The sequence below is a fragment of the Rattus norvegicus genome, chromosome 2 (assembly GCF_021556685.1).
Source record: "Rattus norvegicus strain SHRSP/BbbUtx chromosome 2, alternate assembly SHRSP_T2T, whole genome shotgun sequence".
Taxonomy (NCBI): domain Eukaryota; kingdom Metazoa; phylum Chordata; class Mammalia; order Rodentia; family Muridae; genus Rattus; species Rattus norvegicus.
In genome coordinates this window covers 220,756,296-220,774,613 of record NC_141535.1, presented here as the reverse complement: position 1 = coordinate 220,774,613, position 18,318 = coordinate 220,756,296, and the positions used below count along the sequence as shown (strand labels likewise).

At 45.1% G+C, this 18,318-nt stretch overlaps 1 protein-coding gene across 11 annotated transcripts in view; it reads left to right on the top strand.

The window, feature by feature from the left end:
- Positions 1–18,016, top strand: part of Sec24b (SEC24 homolog B, COPII component) — a 71,316-nt gene extending 53,300 nt beyond the window's left edge. For 6 of the 11 annotated variants that reach the window (XM_087620717.1, XM_087620709.1, XM_087620701.1 and 3 more), the window contains 14 exons: positions 74–186; positions 3,432–3,550; positions 3,821–3,876; positions 4,096–4,302; positions 5,513–5,636; positions 6,015–6,173; positions 6,638–6,811; positions 8,993–9,103; positions 9,920–10,095; positions 10,637–10,774; positions 11,401–11,505; positions 12,587–12,679; positions 16,519–16,622; positions 16,781–17,606. In XM_087620717.1, coding sequence (XP_087476843.1) covers positions 74–186; positions 3,432–3,550; positions 3,821–3,876; positions 4,096–4,302; positions 5,513–5,636; positions 6,015–6,173; positions 6,638–6,811; positions 8,993–9,103; positions 9,920–10,095; positions 10,637–10,774; positions 11,401–11,505; positions 12,587–12,679; positions 16,519–16,622; positions 16,781–16,895 — 1,794 coding nt within the window. In that variant the 3' untranslated portion in view covers positions 16,896–17,606. 11 annotated transcript variants of the gene reach the window in all.
- Positions 18,017–18,318: the final 302 nt, after the last annotated feature.

The following is an 18,318-nucleotide window of genomic DNA, read 5'->3' as shown; positions in this document are numbered from 1 at the left end:
TGCTCAGCAAACACAGCTAGACCAGGAACAAAAGGAAGTGCGACCGCTAACTAACTGTCTTCATTCCTCACAGCTCCGGCCTCCTCAGCCTGCAGTCTACTTGTTTGTTTTAGATGTGTCTCATAATGCAGTGGAAGCTGGGTACTTGACAGTTCTATGCCAGTCCTTATTAGAAAACTTAGACAAGTAAGAATTTTTTTTATTTATATATGTGTGTATAAAATGTATGTATACATTTGAAGTTGTCTTTTAAATTTATGGGTTTGGTTTTTTGCTAAATTTCGTTAGATTCTGCTATGTTTACCTAACTTTATAGAATAAGAAGTCTGTGTTTAAGTTGTTACACTTTAATAACTGACATGGTATCTGACTCATGAAATAATAAACGCTCCAGTATTCTGAGAAAACTTAATCTTACCCCTGCCTCTGACTGGCTGGCCTGACCACTGAGCCACAGAGACTATGTCAGGAGTCAGGATGGTACTATAACCACAGTGGCTAAATCTGGGGCGTATTAGGTTGAATGACATCAGGGCAGGCACTGAGAGTTGCACGCCCAATTGTTTGACTCACATCTAGACTGATCTACCTGCGGATCACTGCTGAGCTATCACAGGAGACTGCAGCAGCTGGGCTGCCTGTGTGGTGAGGGTTGAGAGGAAAGGATGCAGGCCTTCAGAACTGTTGTTGGGTTGGTGACTGACTGTGTTCCTGGAAATACTGACTTAAGTATTCTTCAAGGTGTCGACAGTATGTTTTAGTTAGCTAGATTTTGTTATTCTGCAGTATGGATGCATCTTAAGACATTTGTGGGCTGGAGAGATGGCTCAGTGGTTAAGAGCACCGACTGCTCTTCCTGAGGTCCTGAGTTCAAATCCCAGCAACCACATGGTGGCTCACAACCATCTGTAATGAGATCTGATGCCCTGGTCTGGTGTGTCTAAAGGCAGCTACAGTGTACTCATATATAATAAATAAATAAATAAATAAATAAATAAATAAATAAATAAATAAATAAAATATTTTAAAAAAAAGACATTTGTGGGCTGGAGAGATGGCTCAGTGGTTAGAGCACTGACTGCTCTTCCAGAGGTCCTAAGTTCAAATCCCAGCACCCACATGGCGGCTCACAACCATCTGTAATAGGATCTGAGGATTCCTGGTGTATCTGAAGACAGCTACAGTGTACTCAGTACATTAAATAAATCTTTAAAAGAAAACCCAACATTTGTACAATGATGTATATAAATTTGTCAGTTTAATAAAGCTAATAAATTAAAACATAGATCTAGCAATAATTTATGACTGTGCAAGGTATTTTTTCACAAGCTAGTTGTATTGACACTAGTGAGAGAATGGTTTGAAGCAAGGGAAGGGAGAAGTTGAGTTTGCTGAACTGTTAGAAGCCAGAGAGTGTGCTCTGCATACTTGCACATGAGCCACATGCTGCGTGTGGAAACTGGAGCAGAAAATAACGTGATGCACATGCAGTCTTAACTCTCGCCTATTGTCGGCTGTGAAGGGATCTTCCCATTAGCCTTGAAAAGGATCTCTCACAGTTTTTACCAGCTAGAAGTTGTCTATACCATCTTTAGGCTCTCATACGGCCAGCGGCTCTGTCACTGTCCAAGCCCTACACCTGTCTGCTTAGCTCTGTGACCCTTGGGGTCAGTGCCCCTGGAGGTACATGAGTGGAGCAGGTTCCTGTTGTATCTCATACTCTATAATCCATCTCCTGCATTAATTAGTCTCAGGAAAGTATGAGGAGACAGCCCTGGCTATCCCAGTAAGGATAAGCATTTACAAATTAGACTGTATAAAATTAGAAAGGTAAAACTGAGAATGGAAAACAGATATTTTTGCTTGATTGCAACAGAAAATAGACACTGGGAAAGTAAAGACAAAGCTAGCCTGGGAGCAGCACACCAGCTGTAGTAGCACATTTCCTGAAAGCCCTCTGGAAAGACTCCTGAGAGAGGAATTTGCTACAGAAACAGTTGAACAGAAATTAGGGTGGGTCAGTAGTCTCCTCTCTGGTTGCTGACTAGTGCCCCAGACTTCCCAAAGGAGTGCTTATCATCTGTAGAAACGCGGGGCTTGAGCAGTGTTGGCACCTGAATACTGTATTTTTCTCCGTTTTCACTGGCCTTGAGACAGTGAGTAACAAATCAGTTATCATAACAGGAGTACAGTGCTGTGCTTTCACACACATTCTAGTTTTGAAGATTTGCTGACGTTTATGATGTGTACTGCCTGCATGCCTGGCCTCAGATACCCAGAACTAGAGTTAGGATGTTATAAGCCATTGTCGGTTTTGGGAACCAACTTGGGTTCTACCCAGGAACAGCAAGTGTTCTTAACCACTGAGCCACCTCTAACCCCTGGAATCATTTGCATTAAAAATGTTCTAAGGAGGGGCTGGGGATTTAGCTCAGTGGTAGAGCGCTTACCTAGGAAGCGCAAGGCCCTGGGTTCAGTCCCCAGCTCCGGAAAAAAAAGAAAAAAAAATGTTCTAAGGCATTCTAAAATGTAGGCTACGTAAGCAAGTGAACACAGCTGTATGCACTTGGAGACACCCTTCGCTTCGCAGCTGAGGGGAGCTTGGCCGACAGGACAGAGCAGGCTTTGTTCAGCAGGCTTTGTTCTTATTAGTGTTTTTACTGAAAAACCTTTTCCTGAAAAGTTTTTTCCTTAGAGTGATCCCTCCCTGTTTGACTGCCCTTGAGACTGTCTGAATATACAGATTGGTCTTCCCTTTCTCAAGTACAGTGTTGTGCTTTGATACAGCACTTCAAATGCTTGGCACTACTGTGTGATACTAAGACCAGATGTAGGAGTATGAGAGTGAGATACAGTGTCTCCCTCCTGTAATCTTATAATCCAGCACCTGAGTCAAGGGCAGCCTGAGTGACAAAAGTCCAGGCCTCAAAACAAATGCAATGCCCTAGGTCAGTGGTTCTCAGCCTGTGGCTGACAGCTGCCCTTCCACCAGGGTCACATATCAAATGCCTTGCATAGCAGATTTTTATATTGATTCATAACAAGCAAAATTATGGTTACGAATCAGCAACAAAAACAATTTTATGGTGGGGTCACCGTAACATGAGGAACTGTATTAAAGGATTGCAGCCTAGGAAGGGTGAGAGAAAGGAAGTCAGCAGAAGTGTTGAGCTTCTAGAAACCACATGGGTTCTGGCTTGCTCTTCCCTGAAGGCTGTTTCGCCTTCTGAGCCTGAATTAATATGAATTAATATGGGTTTCCTGCCTGAAAACAAAATGCTGAACTTGTCACTTTCCTTGTATGTGGCTCAGACTCTGTCTCCTATACAGAGAGTCATGTGTAGCTGTCCTTAGACTTAAGGTGCTTTTTCATTACTTCATAAACAATGTGGTGGGACACTTTGAATTTCAAGTTGCCGTTTCTGTCACAGGCTTCCTGGAGACTCACGAACAAGAATAGGATTCATGACTTTCGACAGCACTATTCATTTCTACAATTTACAAGAAGGATTATCCCAGCCTCAGATGTTGATTGTATCTGATATAGACGGTAAGCATGTGCCGGGAAGTCTGGAGCTGTGGACTCTCGAGTGGGGTCTACTCTAAGTTCCATCTTGTCGTGGAGAGCGTGACTTGGTATATCTGGGAAATGCTGGGTTCTGACTTTTTACATGTGTGTGTGTGTGTGTGTTGGATGTGCATATATGATGCATATATGGAGCATTCCAATATGCATGGCAAGTGTCTTTGCAGAACCAAAACTTGCTACTTTATAATGTTCTCTTGACTGTGTGCTGATGGAGTGCTTTTGTCCCTGCAGATGTTTTCTTGCCCACACCGGATAGTCTGCTTGTGAATCTGTATGAAAGTAAAGAGGTGAGATTAATTTGTTTTTTCAAAGTAGCAATGCACTTACTCCATCAGCAGTTCCCATGATAACCTTTGTTTATGGTGCAGGGCTGTTAGACACTGTAGGAGGGTATCTAGTGAGTCCTCCACAGTCCAGAGGTGCAGCTGCCCTGCTTTATCCTGCAGTGTTTTAGAGAAGAAAACCATCTTGCCTTCTCAGTAATTCAACCTTCCCTCTTTCCTCAGCTTATAAAAGACTTACTGAACGCATTACCAAATATGTTCATCAATACCAGAGAAACGCACAGTGCTCTTGGACCTGCACTTCAGGCTGCCTTCAAACTAATGTCTCCCACGGGCGGACGAGTGTCTGTGTTTCAGACACAGTTACCTTCCTTGGGGGCAGGACTTCTGCAGTCCAGAGAAGATCCGAATCAGAGGTCGAGCACCAAGGTATGGTGTGTTGAGTGTCTGGTCATGACCCCGGTGTTTTCTTCCCACTCATCTCTTCTTCGTTACATCAACAGCAGTGATAAACAGTAAGAGTTGAAGCCACACTGCCTTTATTTGCGGGTTAGGTGTATGCTTGACTCAGTTAGCAAGCCATAAGTTTGGTCTGAGGAGACGGCTCTGGCCGTGCGCATGTGTCAGATAAAGCGTTGGGTGTGGTGCTACAGGGTCAGCGCAGCAGCCCTGCAGCTCATGGTGCCACATGTGCTGTGCGCTCACATCCACACACTCGCAAGATAAAGTAGTTTTTTTTAATGTTTAGAAACATACCCTAATCCTTGAAAGTAGTGTCTTGTCAAAGATGGGATGACTATTTAAAGATCAAGCTGTGGCTTGATCCTCTGCCCCCAGTGTCATTTCTATGAAACAAGTGAAAAATGTAGTTAAGCTATTCTAATTTAACATGCTTATGAGCAAACTTTAGACTGTAGGGGGAATACTAATCACGCGTGAGACTTAGATGGCACAGAAAAATATAAGCCAGTGGTAGTCTCACTATCCTGGCATTAATGTTTAGTTAACACACAAACCAGTTTAATTTGTCTTCCCTCACATAGACTGTTAACCTTGGCCCTTTTCATTGTGATCTCCAAGTTTGTAAGTTAGTGAATGTCACACTCAGGCCACGGTAGGGGCTGGGAGGGAAAGCGTTCAACCTTCCTCACCACGCTGAGTAACAGGGCATTGTAATGCTCAGCACTCACTCTGGACCTAGCTTTCTGACCAGTCTGATGTCATCAGTATTGGCTCAGTGTTCTCATCTGTGAAAGATAAAGAACGGAATCTTAATGGGATGTGTGTGGTGAGAATTAATCATTCAGCTTATATAAAATATCTCAGCAGTGTGCCTTGAAATTAATTTTTCCCTCTAGGGGTGAAGGTGGGGAGATTCTCGTTCTCCAGGCTGGGTTTGAACATTCAGCCTTACTTCTGCCTCAGTTTCCAAAGAGTTGGGTCTGACCCATACATTGTTCCTTGCTGCAACGCTTTTTTTTTTAAAGTAAACACTAGGTTTTATTACTCTTAGAAATCTGGGCCCATATTCTACTGTATATATTGTTATATGATGGAATAAAGTTATATGCCTTGTTATCAGAGAGACATATGCTACGTGTATAACCAGAGGCTCTTCCTCTCTGACTTGTTGGCTTAGGTGGTGCACCATCTCGGCCCTGCCACCGACTTTTATAAGAAACTTGCTTTAGATTGCTCAGGACAGCAGACCGCAGTGGATTTGTTCCTGCTAAGTTCACAGTATTCTGACCTCGCTTCTCTGGGTAAGACGATGTCATTGCATTACCAACTTAAAGATTTCTAACGTGATTAAAGCTCTACCGGAAGCATTCTTAGGGGGAGACAGGCATGTGGATCATGCCTGTAGGTAATGTAGGTAATGTCTATGACAGTCACCAGTCTAAAGCCCTGTACATGAAGAAAATATTCTTACTACCTGCTTGGTAGCACTTAGCCATGCAACAGTGAACTTCAGTGTTTGCCATATTTTATGGATGCTTCAGGTTACAGCTTTATCTGGTTCCTATCCGTGTCGGGCTTATTCGTGACAGATATTTTCATAATGTGGTATCTGTGCTGCTGTTAGACAAGTCAGTTATCCTTCCTTCTCTAGCTAATACGCGATGTGCTTCTCTCTAAAGCCTGCATGTCCAAGTACTCCGCAGGGTGCATATTCTACTACCCATCGTTCCACTCCACCCACAACCCTTCACAAGCAGAGAAGTTACAGAAAGACCTAAAACGGTACCTCACCAGGAAGATCGGATTTGAAGCTGTTATGAGGATAAGATGTACCAAAGGTACGGCCCGGGGAAAGTGTGTCCGTCAGTCAGCGCCCCAGACCCTTGGTGATGACGGTTTAGCATGGGGATTTCTGTTGGATCCAGCTGAACCCTGTTTGAAACACAGTTACGGAGCGATCTTTGACCACCTCCTTTTAGTAACTAGAATTCTGGTTTATTGAAGAGAAGCGTGAGTAAAGCACATGGTGGATTGTTTGAGAGTGACAGTGGGGAGAGCAGGAAAGGCTTAGCTGCCGCTTCGCTGATGATGGGAACCCTCGGCTTTTTAGTTTTGTGTATTGTATTTACGTCTGATCTAGACCTGCATATAGGATATGATGGTGAGGTTAGGTATAAATATAGGTTGAATATGTAGGCTCCCTTTGGAGAACACATTGTTCGCTTAGTTAGAACATCGCCCAGAGTCTGGCCTCACCTGTAGTTACCCGCAGCCCGTCTCATGCCGGGTCTCTCTCCCTCAGGACTTTCGATGCACACTTTCCACGGGAACTTCTTTGTCCGGTCCACTGACTTGCTGTCTCTTGCCAACATCAATCCTGATGCTGGGTTTGCAGTGCAGTTGTCAATTGAGGAAAGCCTGGCGGACACTTCCCTGGTGTGCTTCCAGACTGCCCTGCTGTACACATCAAGCAAAGGTAACGCTAGCAGCACTGGGACAGCCGTGTCCTCCTTCCTCTTCCCTTTATTAGTAGAGGGGGCAGAGTGCTGTTCACTGACAGCACTGGCATTTGTAGTAAGTGGCCGTGTGTTGTTTGTTTCTCTTCTTAACTCACATTTGAATCCTTAAATAATACAGCTAGAAAATAGATTTATTACATATGTCTGTGTGCCTGTGTGAGTTTGTATGTGCCACATGCAAACAGAGACTCATGGGATGCCAAAAGAGGGTGCTGGACCTCCTGGTCTCATGAGTTACTCATGCTCGTGAGCCCAGTATATGGTGCCGGGAGTCAAACCCAGGTCCTCTGCAAGAGCTGGAATCACTGGAACCACGGAGCCATCTCTCAGCCTCAGATAACTTACAAGGACTTTGGTTTGCTTATTTCCTCTGTGTAGTACACTTACAGGCAGGAACGCCACAGTACACGTGTACAGGTCAGAAGACAACTGCAGACATCACTGGTCCTTTCATGAGGGTCTCAGGGCTCAAACACAGGCCATCAGGCTCGACAGCAAATGTCTTCACCTGCTGAGCCATTTCACAGGCCGTGTGTAGTTTGTGGAAAATTTAGTTTTCAGCATCATGTTTCTGGCAAGCACAGAGACCTTTGCCTTGGTGCAGTTGTTTAGGAAGTCCCTCTCTTCTTACTTGACAGTGTGAGCTTTTTGACACCTTACTCAGTTGAGTATTGTTCTTGTAAAATTATAAAAAATATTTGCTGTCTTTTATCCCCACTAGGGCGGGCATCGCAGTGCCCCAAGGTATCTGGTGGATATCCTCATCTCAGTCAGCAAAGCCCCTCACCCGCTCTGCTCCATTCCATATAACAGTGCTGATGGCGGGGTTGGGGAAGCACAAGGCCCTGGGTTCGGTCCCCAGCTCTGGAAAAAAAAAAAAGAAAAAAAAAACAAAACAAAACAGTGCTGATGGCCTCTCTGAGCCCAGCAACAATCTCTCTACCCATCCAGTTCCCAAGGCAGGCTTCACCGTGCCAGAAATGTATATCCCAACTCCGTGGCAGACCAGTGTTTCTGCCACCACACACTCTCCCAAACTCAGTTCTCCATAAGAAAGAACACACAGAACAATAACCTGTGATCCCATTGATAAGATATAATTGCCCACCTAATCATACAAAGCCCTGAACACATCCATCCCTTAAGAACATTCGTAACAACCTGTAAATGTGCAGAGAGGAATCTTAATGTCCGCCTCTCCGTGGCTTCTTCTCTCAGTCTCCTCCCTGTCTCCTTCTCTTCCTTCAAACTTTTCTCCCATCCATCCTTCCTTCTCGTCCATTGATAGGCCTCATTCCATCTTGTACCTGCCTTCACCTACGTAATGACATCATCCCACAGAGAACAATTTAGAACAACAGTAAAGTTAAACTAGGAACTGAAGAGACAGCACAGCAGTTAAAGCACTTGCTGCCTCAGAGGCTGCAGTTCCATTCCCAGCACCGCACAACTGTCTGTGTCTCTGGCAGCAGATCCAACACCCCCTTCTGGCCTCTGTGGGCACATGCACACTTACACAAGTGTGTGTGTGTGTGTGTGTGTGTGTGTGAGAGAGAGAGAGAGAGACAGAGACAGAGAGAGACAGAGAGAGAGACAGAGTCATCACAGATAAAATCTTTGAAAAAGATCAAAGCCAACCAGAAACTACTGTTCCAAATATGCTCACAGTTTACAGGATTGGAGAATTTTTTAAGATTTACTTATTTTATGTGTGTGAATTTCTTGTCTGTGTGTATGTGTGTGCACTATATGCAGGCCTGGTGCCTGTAGAGGCAAGAAGAGAGCATTCATCCCCTGGGGCTGGAGGTACAGACAGTGTGAGTGCCATGTGGGTTCTGGGAACTGAACCTGGGTCCTCTGAAAGAATAACATGCTCTTGTCTTCTGAGCCATCTTTCCTGTCTGGGCAATATGTTATTCGAAACATGATAATTAGACTGGGGGCGTTGCCCCAAGCTATAGTGCTTGCCCGGTGTCTGTGAGGACCTGGGTTTTCCTAGTACCAAACCAGAAAGAAGCATATTAATGACAAAGCCTTTCTGTTCTGCAGGCCAAATCATCCATCTGAGTGAAGAGGTGATGTTTGCTCTCTTTCTTAGCCTAGTATGTACGCCTGACGATGGGCTTCGTTTTCTTTAGGTGAGCGGAGAATTCGAGTTCACACACTGTGCTTGCCAGTGGTGAGTTCACTGGCTGATGTTTATGCAGGAGTGGATGTGCAAGCTGCCATCTGCCTTCTGGCCAACATGGGTGAGTAGCATATGAAATAACAGGAAATGCATGTTTCTAACCTAGAAACAAGCTTTTTAGCTTTAGAAATCCCCCCCCCCAAAAAAATCAATGCATTTTTATCTATTACAGGATAAATTAAATTGTTCTTACATTTTAAAAATAATTCCTAGTTTCAGTCTATTATGGGATTGTGATTTGTAAAAACCAGGATCTCCTTCAGCTAAGATGTAGCTGTGACAATCCACACTGTAAAATACAACCCAGGCTGTGAGCAGGGATATGCGATGTGTCACAAGGTGTGTCCATGTGACTAAGTACATGACATTCAGTGAAAGGACATTTGTGGAGAACAGATTGCCAAGACGGGGACAGAAAACTCTACAGCAAAGGAGCCCCCAGGGAAATAACTTTGGGGTGATAAACTGCCCTCTTGTGCACCCGCTGTGGTGACACGACTGTATCTGACGTGTGGCTGCTATAGAGCCACACTCAGAGTAGAGAAGCCTTCAGAAGTACTGATGGCAGAGGGTTGTGTTTTATGGATAAACATGCAGTCAGCCTTGCTATTTCTCACATACACTAGAGAACGCGGCCATTATTACCAACTTGGTGCAAAATTAGACTAGCATTGCTAACAGATACCGGTCTCCACACCTCACTGGGCAGTACTGGGAACTGACGCAGGATTATGGCACTGGTCCATGCCACTCCTCCTACAGGATTTTATTCTGTAGCAGAACTCAGTGTGCACGCATGTGCGTGACGCACACTGAGGAGGCAGGAGAGCGCTCGCTGGAGCCCAGGGCTGAGCGCTTGCTTCTGGTGACTTTGCAGCTGTGGACCGCTCAGTGTCATCCAGCCTGTCGGATGCCAGGGACGCCCTGGTGAATGCCGTGGTGGATCCCCTGTCTGCCTACAGCTCTGCAGTGTCGAGTGTGCCCCGCTCCACCCTGACAGCACCGAGCTCACTGAAGCTGCTCCCTCTCTATGTTCTGGCACTTCTCAAACAGGTAGTTTGTGTTTCTCTTCCCCCCTCCCCCCTCTGTTTCTTACAAGCTCAGTTGAATGAAATTGAATGTTGATTTCAGTACTTAGTGAGGATTCTATACTTTGGTAGTTTAAGACTTTTGAAAACTAAGGGGAAAGTGTGGGATATGGAGGTACACAGAGGCACCAAGAGTCCTGTAAAATATGTGCCTTTTTTTCCTTCATTTGAATGAACAATTTGAATTATGTGCTCAAAACCAGCCCTTCCCATGTATTTCTGGAAGAGACTCTGCTAAGGGAAAGCTCTAACTTCCCGACTGCCTTCCTTCCCTGTGTTGCATCCTCTTAGCAGGTGTTGTGTGGTATATTGCCCTGCAGAATGTTTCTGTTTTCCAAAAGGATAGGATAATTCAAAGAAACGAATTTACTTCTCCTATTAAATATCAGCTGAGTCTTGAAACCAAGTGTGTGGCCTTGAAGATGAGCTTTTCCTGTGACTATGTGCTTGCTGCTCACCTATGACCGTGTATGCCTCACTTGGGTCGTGTGTCTTCTTTCTCCCAGAAAGCATTTAGAACAGGTACAAGCACTCGCCTGGACGACCGTGTGTACGCCATGTGCCAGATGAAGTCGCAGCCACTTGTGCATCTAATGAAAATGATTCATCCCAACTTGTACAGGATAGACCGGCTGACGGATGAGGTGTGTACGTGAGTGCGTTTGACACTTCTGTCTTGGTGTCTCGTCTGATGTAACGAGGTGTTTCCCGTAGTTCTTCCATGCATTGTCCATGGAGATACAGCATTCACATAGGGACTCAGGTTCAGATCCACAAGAGGATGTTCAGATGCTGTCAGCCAGGAGTTCTTAGAAGACTGTCCTGTATTTGACTCAAAGCTAAGTTACAGAGTGATCTCCATTTGCATATTGTAGGTATTGGCAGTTTGTGATATGACCTGATCACAATATTAGTTACATGGTAAACCAGGTCTGTTACCTAGTAATTAAGTAAATGCACAGCTGTATAGTATCTTTTCTTCCTTGTCCTCAAGCTGTGTTCTTTGGGATTAATATTTACTCCATGCACAGTATTATGCTGTACAAAGGGGCGGTCCGCTATGGTAGTTTTAATAACACTGACCCCAGAAGGGAAGTGAAGAAACAAAGGATCCGTTTTCCATGTTCACCTTTCAAAGTGGAACACCTTTGAGTAGCGTCTTCACTCTCAAGGGTGTCGCGTGTTAGTATTTGGTAGGGGTGGTGACCTGCTTCTGGTCTGTTGATAGCAATGATCTGCTCTACGACTGAGTTCTACCTTTTCTTTCCAGGGTGCCATACATGTCAACGACAGGGTAGTACCCCAGCCACCTCTTCAAAAACTGTCTGCAGAGAAACTGACCAGAGAAGGTGCTTTCCTCATGGACTGTGGCTCAGTAAGCATCACTGCCAACCACGTTTCCGCTCTGACTGGCGGACAAGGCACCCGGTCCGGCCCTGTGATCACCTAGCAGATGGGTGTGATGAGCTGTGACACAAGGACTCTGCCTGGCACGGGAGCTCAGTTAACTTTAGACTCCATAGTAGGACAGCACGTTAGCATAAATTAGTACATTATCAAGAGATAGATACTCTCAGAAAAGAAATCCCTGCCATCAGGAACCTAACCGTCAGAATCATAGATTCAAATGGAGCTCAAGAATTTCCCTTGTAGTTAACTTACACCCATTGCCAGTAATTCTGCTGGTGTTAGAGGGTCAGAGAAGTCACCATTGCTCAGGAGTGGTGGGAGGGGTGTACAGTGGGCAAGATATGTATGCACACCAAGGAACTTGGGAGTTGAACGAGGGAATGGGAGGTAGGGCCAGGCATTCATATTAAAGCAGTTTGCTCCTATTCAGGAACTAAATGAAGGGGCTGGAGAGACAGCGGCTCAGAGTCAGTTCCCAGCACCCACAGGTAGTGCACAGCCATCTGTAACTCCAGGAGCTCTGCCTCTGGACATTGCACACATGAGGGACACAAACATGCGTATGGGCAAAGTGCTCACACGTGGAGTATTAAGATTTTCATTTTATGTACATGAGTATTTTGCCTGCATGTGTGTACATGTGCCACATGGATGCCGGGTACTTGGAAAGAAGAGAGCACTGGGTCCCTGGGGCTGGAGTTACAGTAGTTATGAACCACCATAGAGATGCTGGGCACCAGACCTGGGTCCTCTGCAAGGGCAGAGAAGCTCTTACCCGCTGAGCAATCTCTCCAGCCCCTAAATAAATAAGCCTTACGTGAGGAAGAAACTATTTCAAGAAGCCTTAAAATATAAGCAAAGACAATGAGAACTGCTTTGGTTTCTTAGAACTGGGTTCACAATGCTCTATCTCCCTTCGTGTTTGCTAGATCTCATGTTTGAGACAGTGTAATGACCTCTTTTGTGTATGATAACCAAATGAGTTGTAGTGGATTTCCTCTTAGGGAATTTAATGTTGTTTTCCCCCTCCCCTTTTTATGTCTTAGGTTTTCTACATTTGGATTGGCAAAGGCTGTGACAGTAATTTCATAGAGAATGTGCTTGGGTATCCTGATTTTGGATCAATACCACAGAAAATGGTCAGTGCATTTTGTTGTGTTACTTTTCTGGGGAGGTAAACAAATGTCTGTATACCTGGGATAGGACAGGGAAGGCAGACAAAAGCAGGAGTTCATTCAAGCCAGTTTCGTGAGCAGTGAGTTTATCTGGCATACGTATAGGAACATACATGAGGGTCACGGAAGCCGTGACTCAGAAACCGCTGTATCCTTGAAGTCCCACCTGCCTTGGACAGTAGTCTCGGGACACTTAACCATGAGTCCCCGTCAGTTAACCTGCCTCCTACAGTCTTCAGTACCTACGGACAGGTGGCAGGCAGGAGAGACTGCTGGATGAAACCCAGGAGAGGGTGTGGGTCCCCTTCTCCCTGAGGAAATGTTAGCAGAAGACCAGTGTATTGTTTCAGCTACTTTGTTTTACATGACTGCACACCAAGGGTATCTCTCCTCCGTGGTGGGGCTGGAATGGTCACGGTGACTGTTGGCCTGGAGGAAGTAACTTTGTTTCAACATTTTTGGCACTATTATTAAGTTTTATCTTATTTATATATGTGTCTTGGCTTTTTGTTGTTGTTCTTAACATAAACATTTTGTAAGTTTACCTTTCTTTCCTCCTCCCCCCTTCTTAAAACTGAGTCTCCCTATGAAGTCTCAGCTAACTTAGGACTCACTCTGTAAAGCAGGTTGTCCCCAGGTTGTCAGTCCTTCTGTCCCTGTGTGCTAGGATTACATGCGTGTTTTGTGGCAGCTGGCTTAGTTTACGGTTTTGAAGTGTACAGCTCGATCATTGTGAGATGTATTCACAGTGGTGGACAAACAGCCAGCAGCTGTGGGGGCTGGGTACAGATACTCAACAGCTGAGATTTTTAGTGTCTCCCTCTCTGTTTCTCTCTCTCTCTCTCGCTCTCTCTCACACACACACACACACACACACACACACACACACACACACACACACACACACACACACACACACACACACACACACACACACACACACACACACACACGTCAGGATAGGTTGGTGTAAACAGATTTGGGAGTTTAGCAAGAGGAGGCCTTAACAGGGTTGTCAGTGTGAGCACGAGGCGAGGAGAGGACTGCTTGCCTGCAGGTGTGGGCTAGAGGTCAGCGTAGCAGTGCACCTCCACACTAGCTAGAAGCTGTGGAAGTCATGCTATTTAGAGGATTTCTAAGGAGCATCTCCTACACATGAGACTGTAGGGTTGTTGGTGACAGACGCTAGAAAATAAGATGAAAACTTAGTCCAGCAGAGTGAAAGGCTCATTGCTGTTCTGTGTCACAGAATCCTAGACATGTTTTGTCTGTACACGGAGTCCACCCTCTTGTGTGACCCTCTCAAAGGGATGTGTGCTCGAACCTCCAAAGAGGAATGGCCATTAAGCCTGTCTCACGGTACTCAGACGTCCATACTTGTAATAACTGCTGTCAGGGGATCAGATCTGTCTTAGGTGTCTTAGGTGATCCTCTTGTCTTGTTTTCTTGTGTTTTGTTTGAGGGGGCTGTTTGGTTTGTTTTGGGGTTTTGGGGTTGCTGTTGCTGTTGCTGCTGCTGTTTTGGGGAGCAGATCTCTGCATGTGGCTCAGCTGTCCTGGAACTCCCTGTACACTCCAGCCTGGCCCTGGATCTCAGCAGCCCTCCCACCTCAGTCTCCGGAGCGTGAGGGTTGTGGGAGTCAGCCACAGGGCCTAGCTTAGTCTCCTCAGCAGGTTTTGTTGGTTTGTGTTGTTACCTTGACTCCCAACTGACAGGAGACATTCCCAGGCTCCCGGCCTCTGTCTTCCCTCGGTTCACTCTACCCCGCCTCCCCAGCACCACTGTCTAATTTAGAACATTTCCATCACTCTCAAGAAAGAAAACCTTTCTGTCCAGTTACCCGTCCTCCCTGGCAACTGTCAGTCTGCATTTTAGTTATGATTTTACCTGTTCTTGAGAAGTCATATTAATGGAGTTACACAGTACTTGGCCTTTCACCATCTCTGAGACAGAGTCTAGAAGGCGCTGATGTGACAGTAAATTTATTGTCAGGTACATGGACAGAGAAAGGATTCATTAAAATATGCTTCAAGGACAGCCGGTAGGCAAGCTCCCAGAGGGAGGATGGGGTGCCTGAGGGGTGGGATGTGTGTGCAGAAGTTAAGGGGAAATGCTTGGTCTTTTCTCATGAGCCATTTATGCAGGGTTCGGGGCCTGTAGAGTGGACAGCTCACTGTTGTGCATAGTAGGTTGCACAGAGTGGGTTGTTTCCTTGAGGTTAGCCTTAAAAGCATTAGGATTGCCAGGACTTAGGCTCACAGGTACCATGACGATGATTCCCTCAGAGTGTGGTTCTGTGTGTCAGGATTATTGAAGTGTGGAGATTTCTTCTTTCATTTTTGTCTTTCTTGAGCCAGGTGTGGTAGTGTCCACCTATAATTCCAGCATTTGAGAGTTAGGTGAAAGAAGATCAGGAGGTTAAGGCCACCCAAAATAAAAAAGCACCTGAATGAATGAATGAATGAATGGTATGGTATGGTATGGTAATGGTAGAGAAAGACCTTTAATCCCAGCACAGGAGAGGCAGAAACAGGCAGACCTCTGTGAGCTCAGTGCAAGCCTGGTCTATATAGTGAGTTCCAGGCCATCTAGGGCTACACAGTAAGACTGTCTCAAAAACAGATCTACAAAAAACACTACTGAAAATCTTAATTTAAAGAAGTTTAAGTATTGACATGAATTAAATATATGATAATTCAGTGGTTCCAAGATAGGGCCTAAAGAGATAGCTCAGCTGAAAATTCACTACTCTTCCAGAGGACCCAGGTTGACACAGCTCCCACACAGCAGTTCACAGCCGCCTGTAACTCAGTTCCGAAGGGCTCATCCTCTCCTGGCCTGGGCACACTGCAGGCACACGGTGCACAGACCTGCATGCAGGGGAAACACCCATAGACATAAGTAAATCCATTTTTTCCTGTTAGTCACAGGAGGGATCTTTTCCTTTTAAGTTAATTTATTTATTTTATGTTGTGTGTGTTTTGCCTCTGTGTGTGTGTCTGCCCGTGGATGTCTGCCTGCTGCCCACAGAGACCAGGACAGGATGTTGGATCACGTAGGGCTTCTGCGCTAGACAGTTGTAAACCACCATGTGGTTGCTGGGAATTGAACCTGGGTCCCCTGGAAGAGCAGCCAGTGCTCTCAGTCACTGAGCCATCTCTCCAGCCCCACCCCCCATAAGTAAATCTTTTTTTTTTAAATTCAAAGAAAAATTAAAATCTTGGAATGTGATTTTTTTTCAAGTAAGTTACGTGCAGTTTTAAGGTGAATTTGGAGCTTAGTGACTGCCTCTATTTGAATGTTGCCTTAGAAGAAACAGGAAATTTTAAGACGAGTGGCATACCAGTTTGTGTAGGCTTTGCTGGGCTGTCTAGAAGTAGTCACGTAAAACACGCATATACCTAGCAGTGAGCACACTTGTTTTCTACAACTGAAGTTCCACTCATGTGGCTGCTGCTCTTGGGTCTGGGGCAGATGCAGGCTTGCAGTTGGCAGCCCTGGAAGCCCCAATTCATTGCTACCCCAGTGTCTTTGAGGTGGGAAAGATTTTCAGGACTTCTTAAGAGGGCTAGTTGAGGATAGCTGTTAAGTAAATAAATCACACAGTGTAGGACACAGTAAATTATTTCTCCCCAAAGCTGTTCGTTGTGAATGTGCTCGTGGGAATTGTGTATGTCCACACATGCTTACGGGATTAAACACTGCTCTGTTCCATTTCTAAAAGGAGTGCAGCCTGAAGAGGGAGGGAGGCTGTGCTCGGGGTTGCCATGTATTTGTGTATCTAATTATATTTCTTTTACCAGACACATCTTCCAGAGCTAGACACACTTCCGTCAGAGAGAACTAGATCCTTTGTAACTTGGCTCAGAGACAGCCGACCATTAAGCCCTGTCCTTCACGTGGTAAAGTAAGTCTTCCATAACTTCTTTATGACGTCATCCTCCCTGTGCTTCTCCTCAGAGCACATTTCAGGATTTTCCTGAAGTCCATGAAGTGATGTCTGCAATGCATAGTTTTTCTATAATCTATATCTACAGTAGCTAAATGCTGTTTTCTGCCCTTCAGAGATGAGAGTCCTGCCAGAACAGACTTTTTCCAGCATTTGGTGGAAGACCGCACCGAAGCCGCACTCTCCTACTATGAGTTTCTGATTCACGTTCAGCAGCAGGTTTGTAAGTGAGGTGAACAGAGCCCGTCAGATGAGCGCTCCACAGCCTGGAGGAGCTAGTCCATCGGAGAAGCACATGGGGACTTGACACTGAGAAGACACGATGCACACCACTCTGTCTGAGGCTTAGGCCAGAGATACGGGAAGACAGCAAGACAGAGCAGAGCTGACCAGGCCGACGCAGCCGCCAGTGGATGCGGATGGAGTCGGTTTCTGCGAACTTCCGGGAGAGCAGCAGTGCAGTGCTCTTCTGCCCGCCCAGGCCTGAGGACCATGGAATGACATGTCACAATCTAAAGCCAGATAAAGCCATCGCACAGTTAACATTTCCCAGCTGGAACTCTGACAAGAGATGCCAAGGGGCACCGAGCGGTACCACAGTACTCGTCTGTATGATTTACTTAAATACGGATGACTCATGTCCATTAAATGAATTCAGCATTTTCCCTGTAAAGACCATAGAGTTTCAGTACATGAACCATAGACATATATATATATGTACATACGTGTTACATTTGTAAAGAAATGTAAAATGTACCTGAGACTGAATTGCTGACGTGTGCTGCATCGTCAGACGGCAGCTCTGGCAGAGAGGGACGAGGTTGACTAATGCATATTATGAGTTGAGTCCACAAAAGAAACATGAAACTTTGTAATTCTGTTGAATCTTTTATGTGGATTTATTTATGATCAGCCTACTAATTAAAAATATTTTGCTTGACAGTTGGTTTGGTGGTTCGTTTGTTTGTAGAAGTTTTTGGTTTGGGTGGTATTGGTGATAAACAGTGGGAGTCTTAAATTTGCAGCTTGGAGGAAATGCAATACCAAGTTCCATTCATCAGTGAATGAATACTTTGTCATGGGTTTGTGGTACTACCAAGAAATTACTGTTTGTATTCTAAAACCATGTTATTTTCAGAATACATTTAATGACTAAGCATAATCTTATCTCATTTAAATTAAGGATTTTTTTCCTACCTATTTGTAATGAGAGTTTTTTAAGAATATGTGACTTTCCTTTCTAATTGACTTGACGATTATCATATTGAACTCTGAGAAATTTTTGTTCTGATCAAGAATTCTGTCATTCACAGCAGGTTATTTGCTATAAAAACTGATGCTGATCCATTGGATTGTGGAGTGGAATTTTATTTTATGTTCTGTAACAGTTCCTGTTGGTAAATGTGGGGGAAAACATCACGTTCCTGGCACTGTGGCTTTTATTGGTTTATGCTTTGCATTCCTAACAAAATACTTTTATTTGGTCCCAGCGTCGGGCATAGACAGTGATGCTGACTGTGAAGAGAAGGCACTTACTTGGTGGCAGCAGTGGTCTGGTGACGAGCTGACGCTGTTGCATACTTGGGTGTAAATGTGGGGCCTTTTCTCTCTGAGAGTAACCATAGCCCCGGGGAGACAGCCCGTGGAGTCCCTC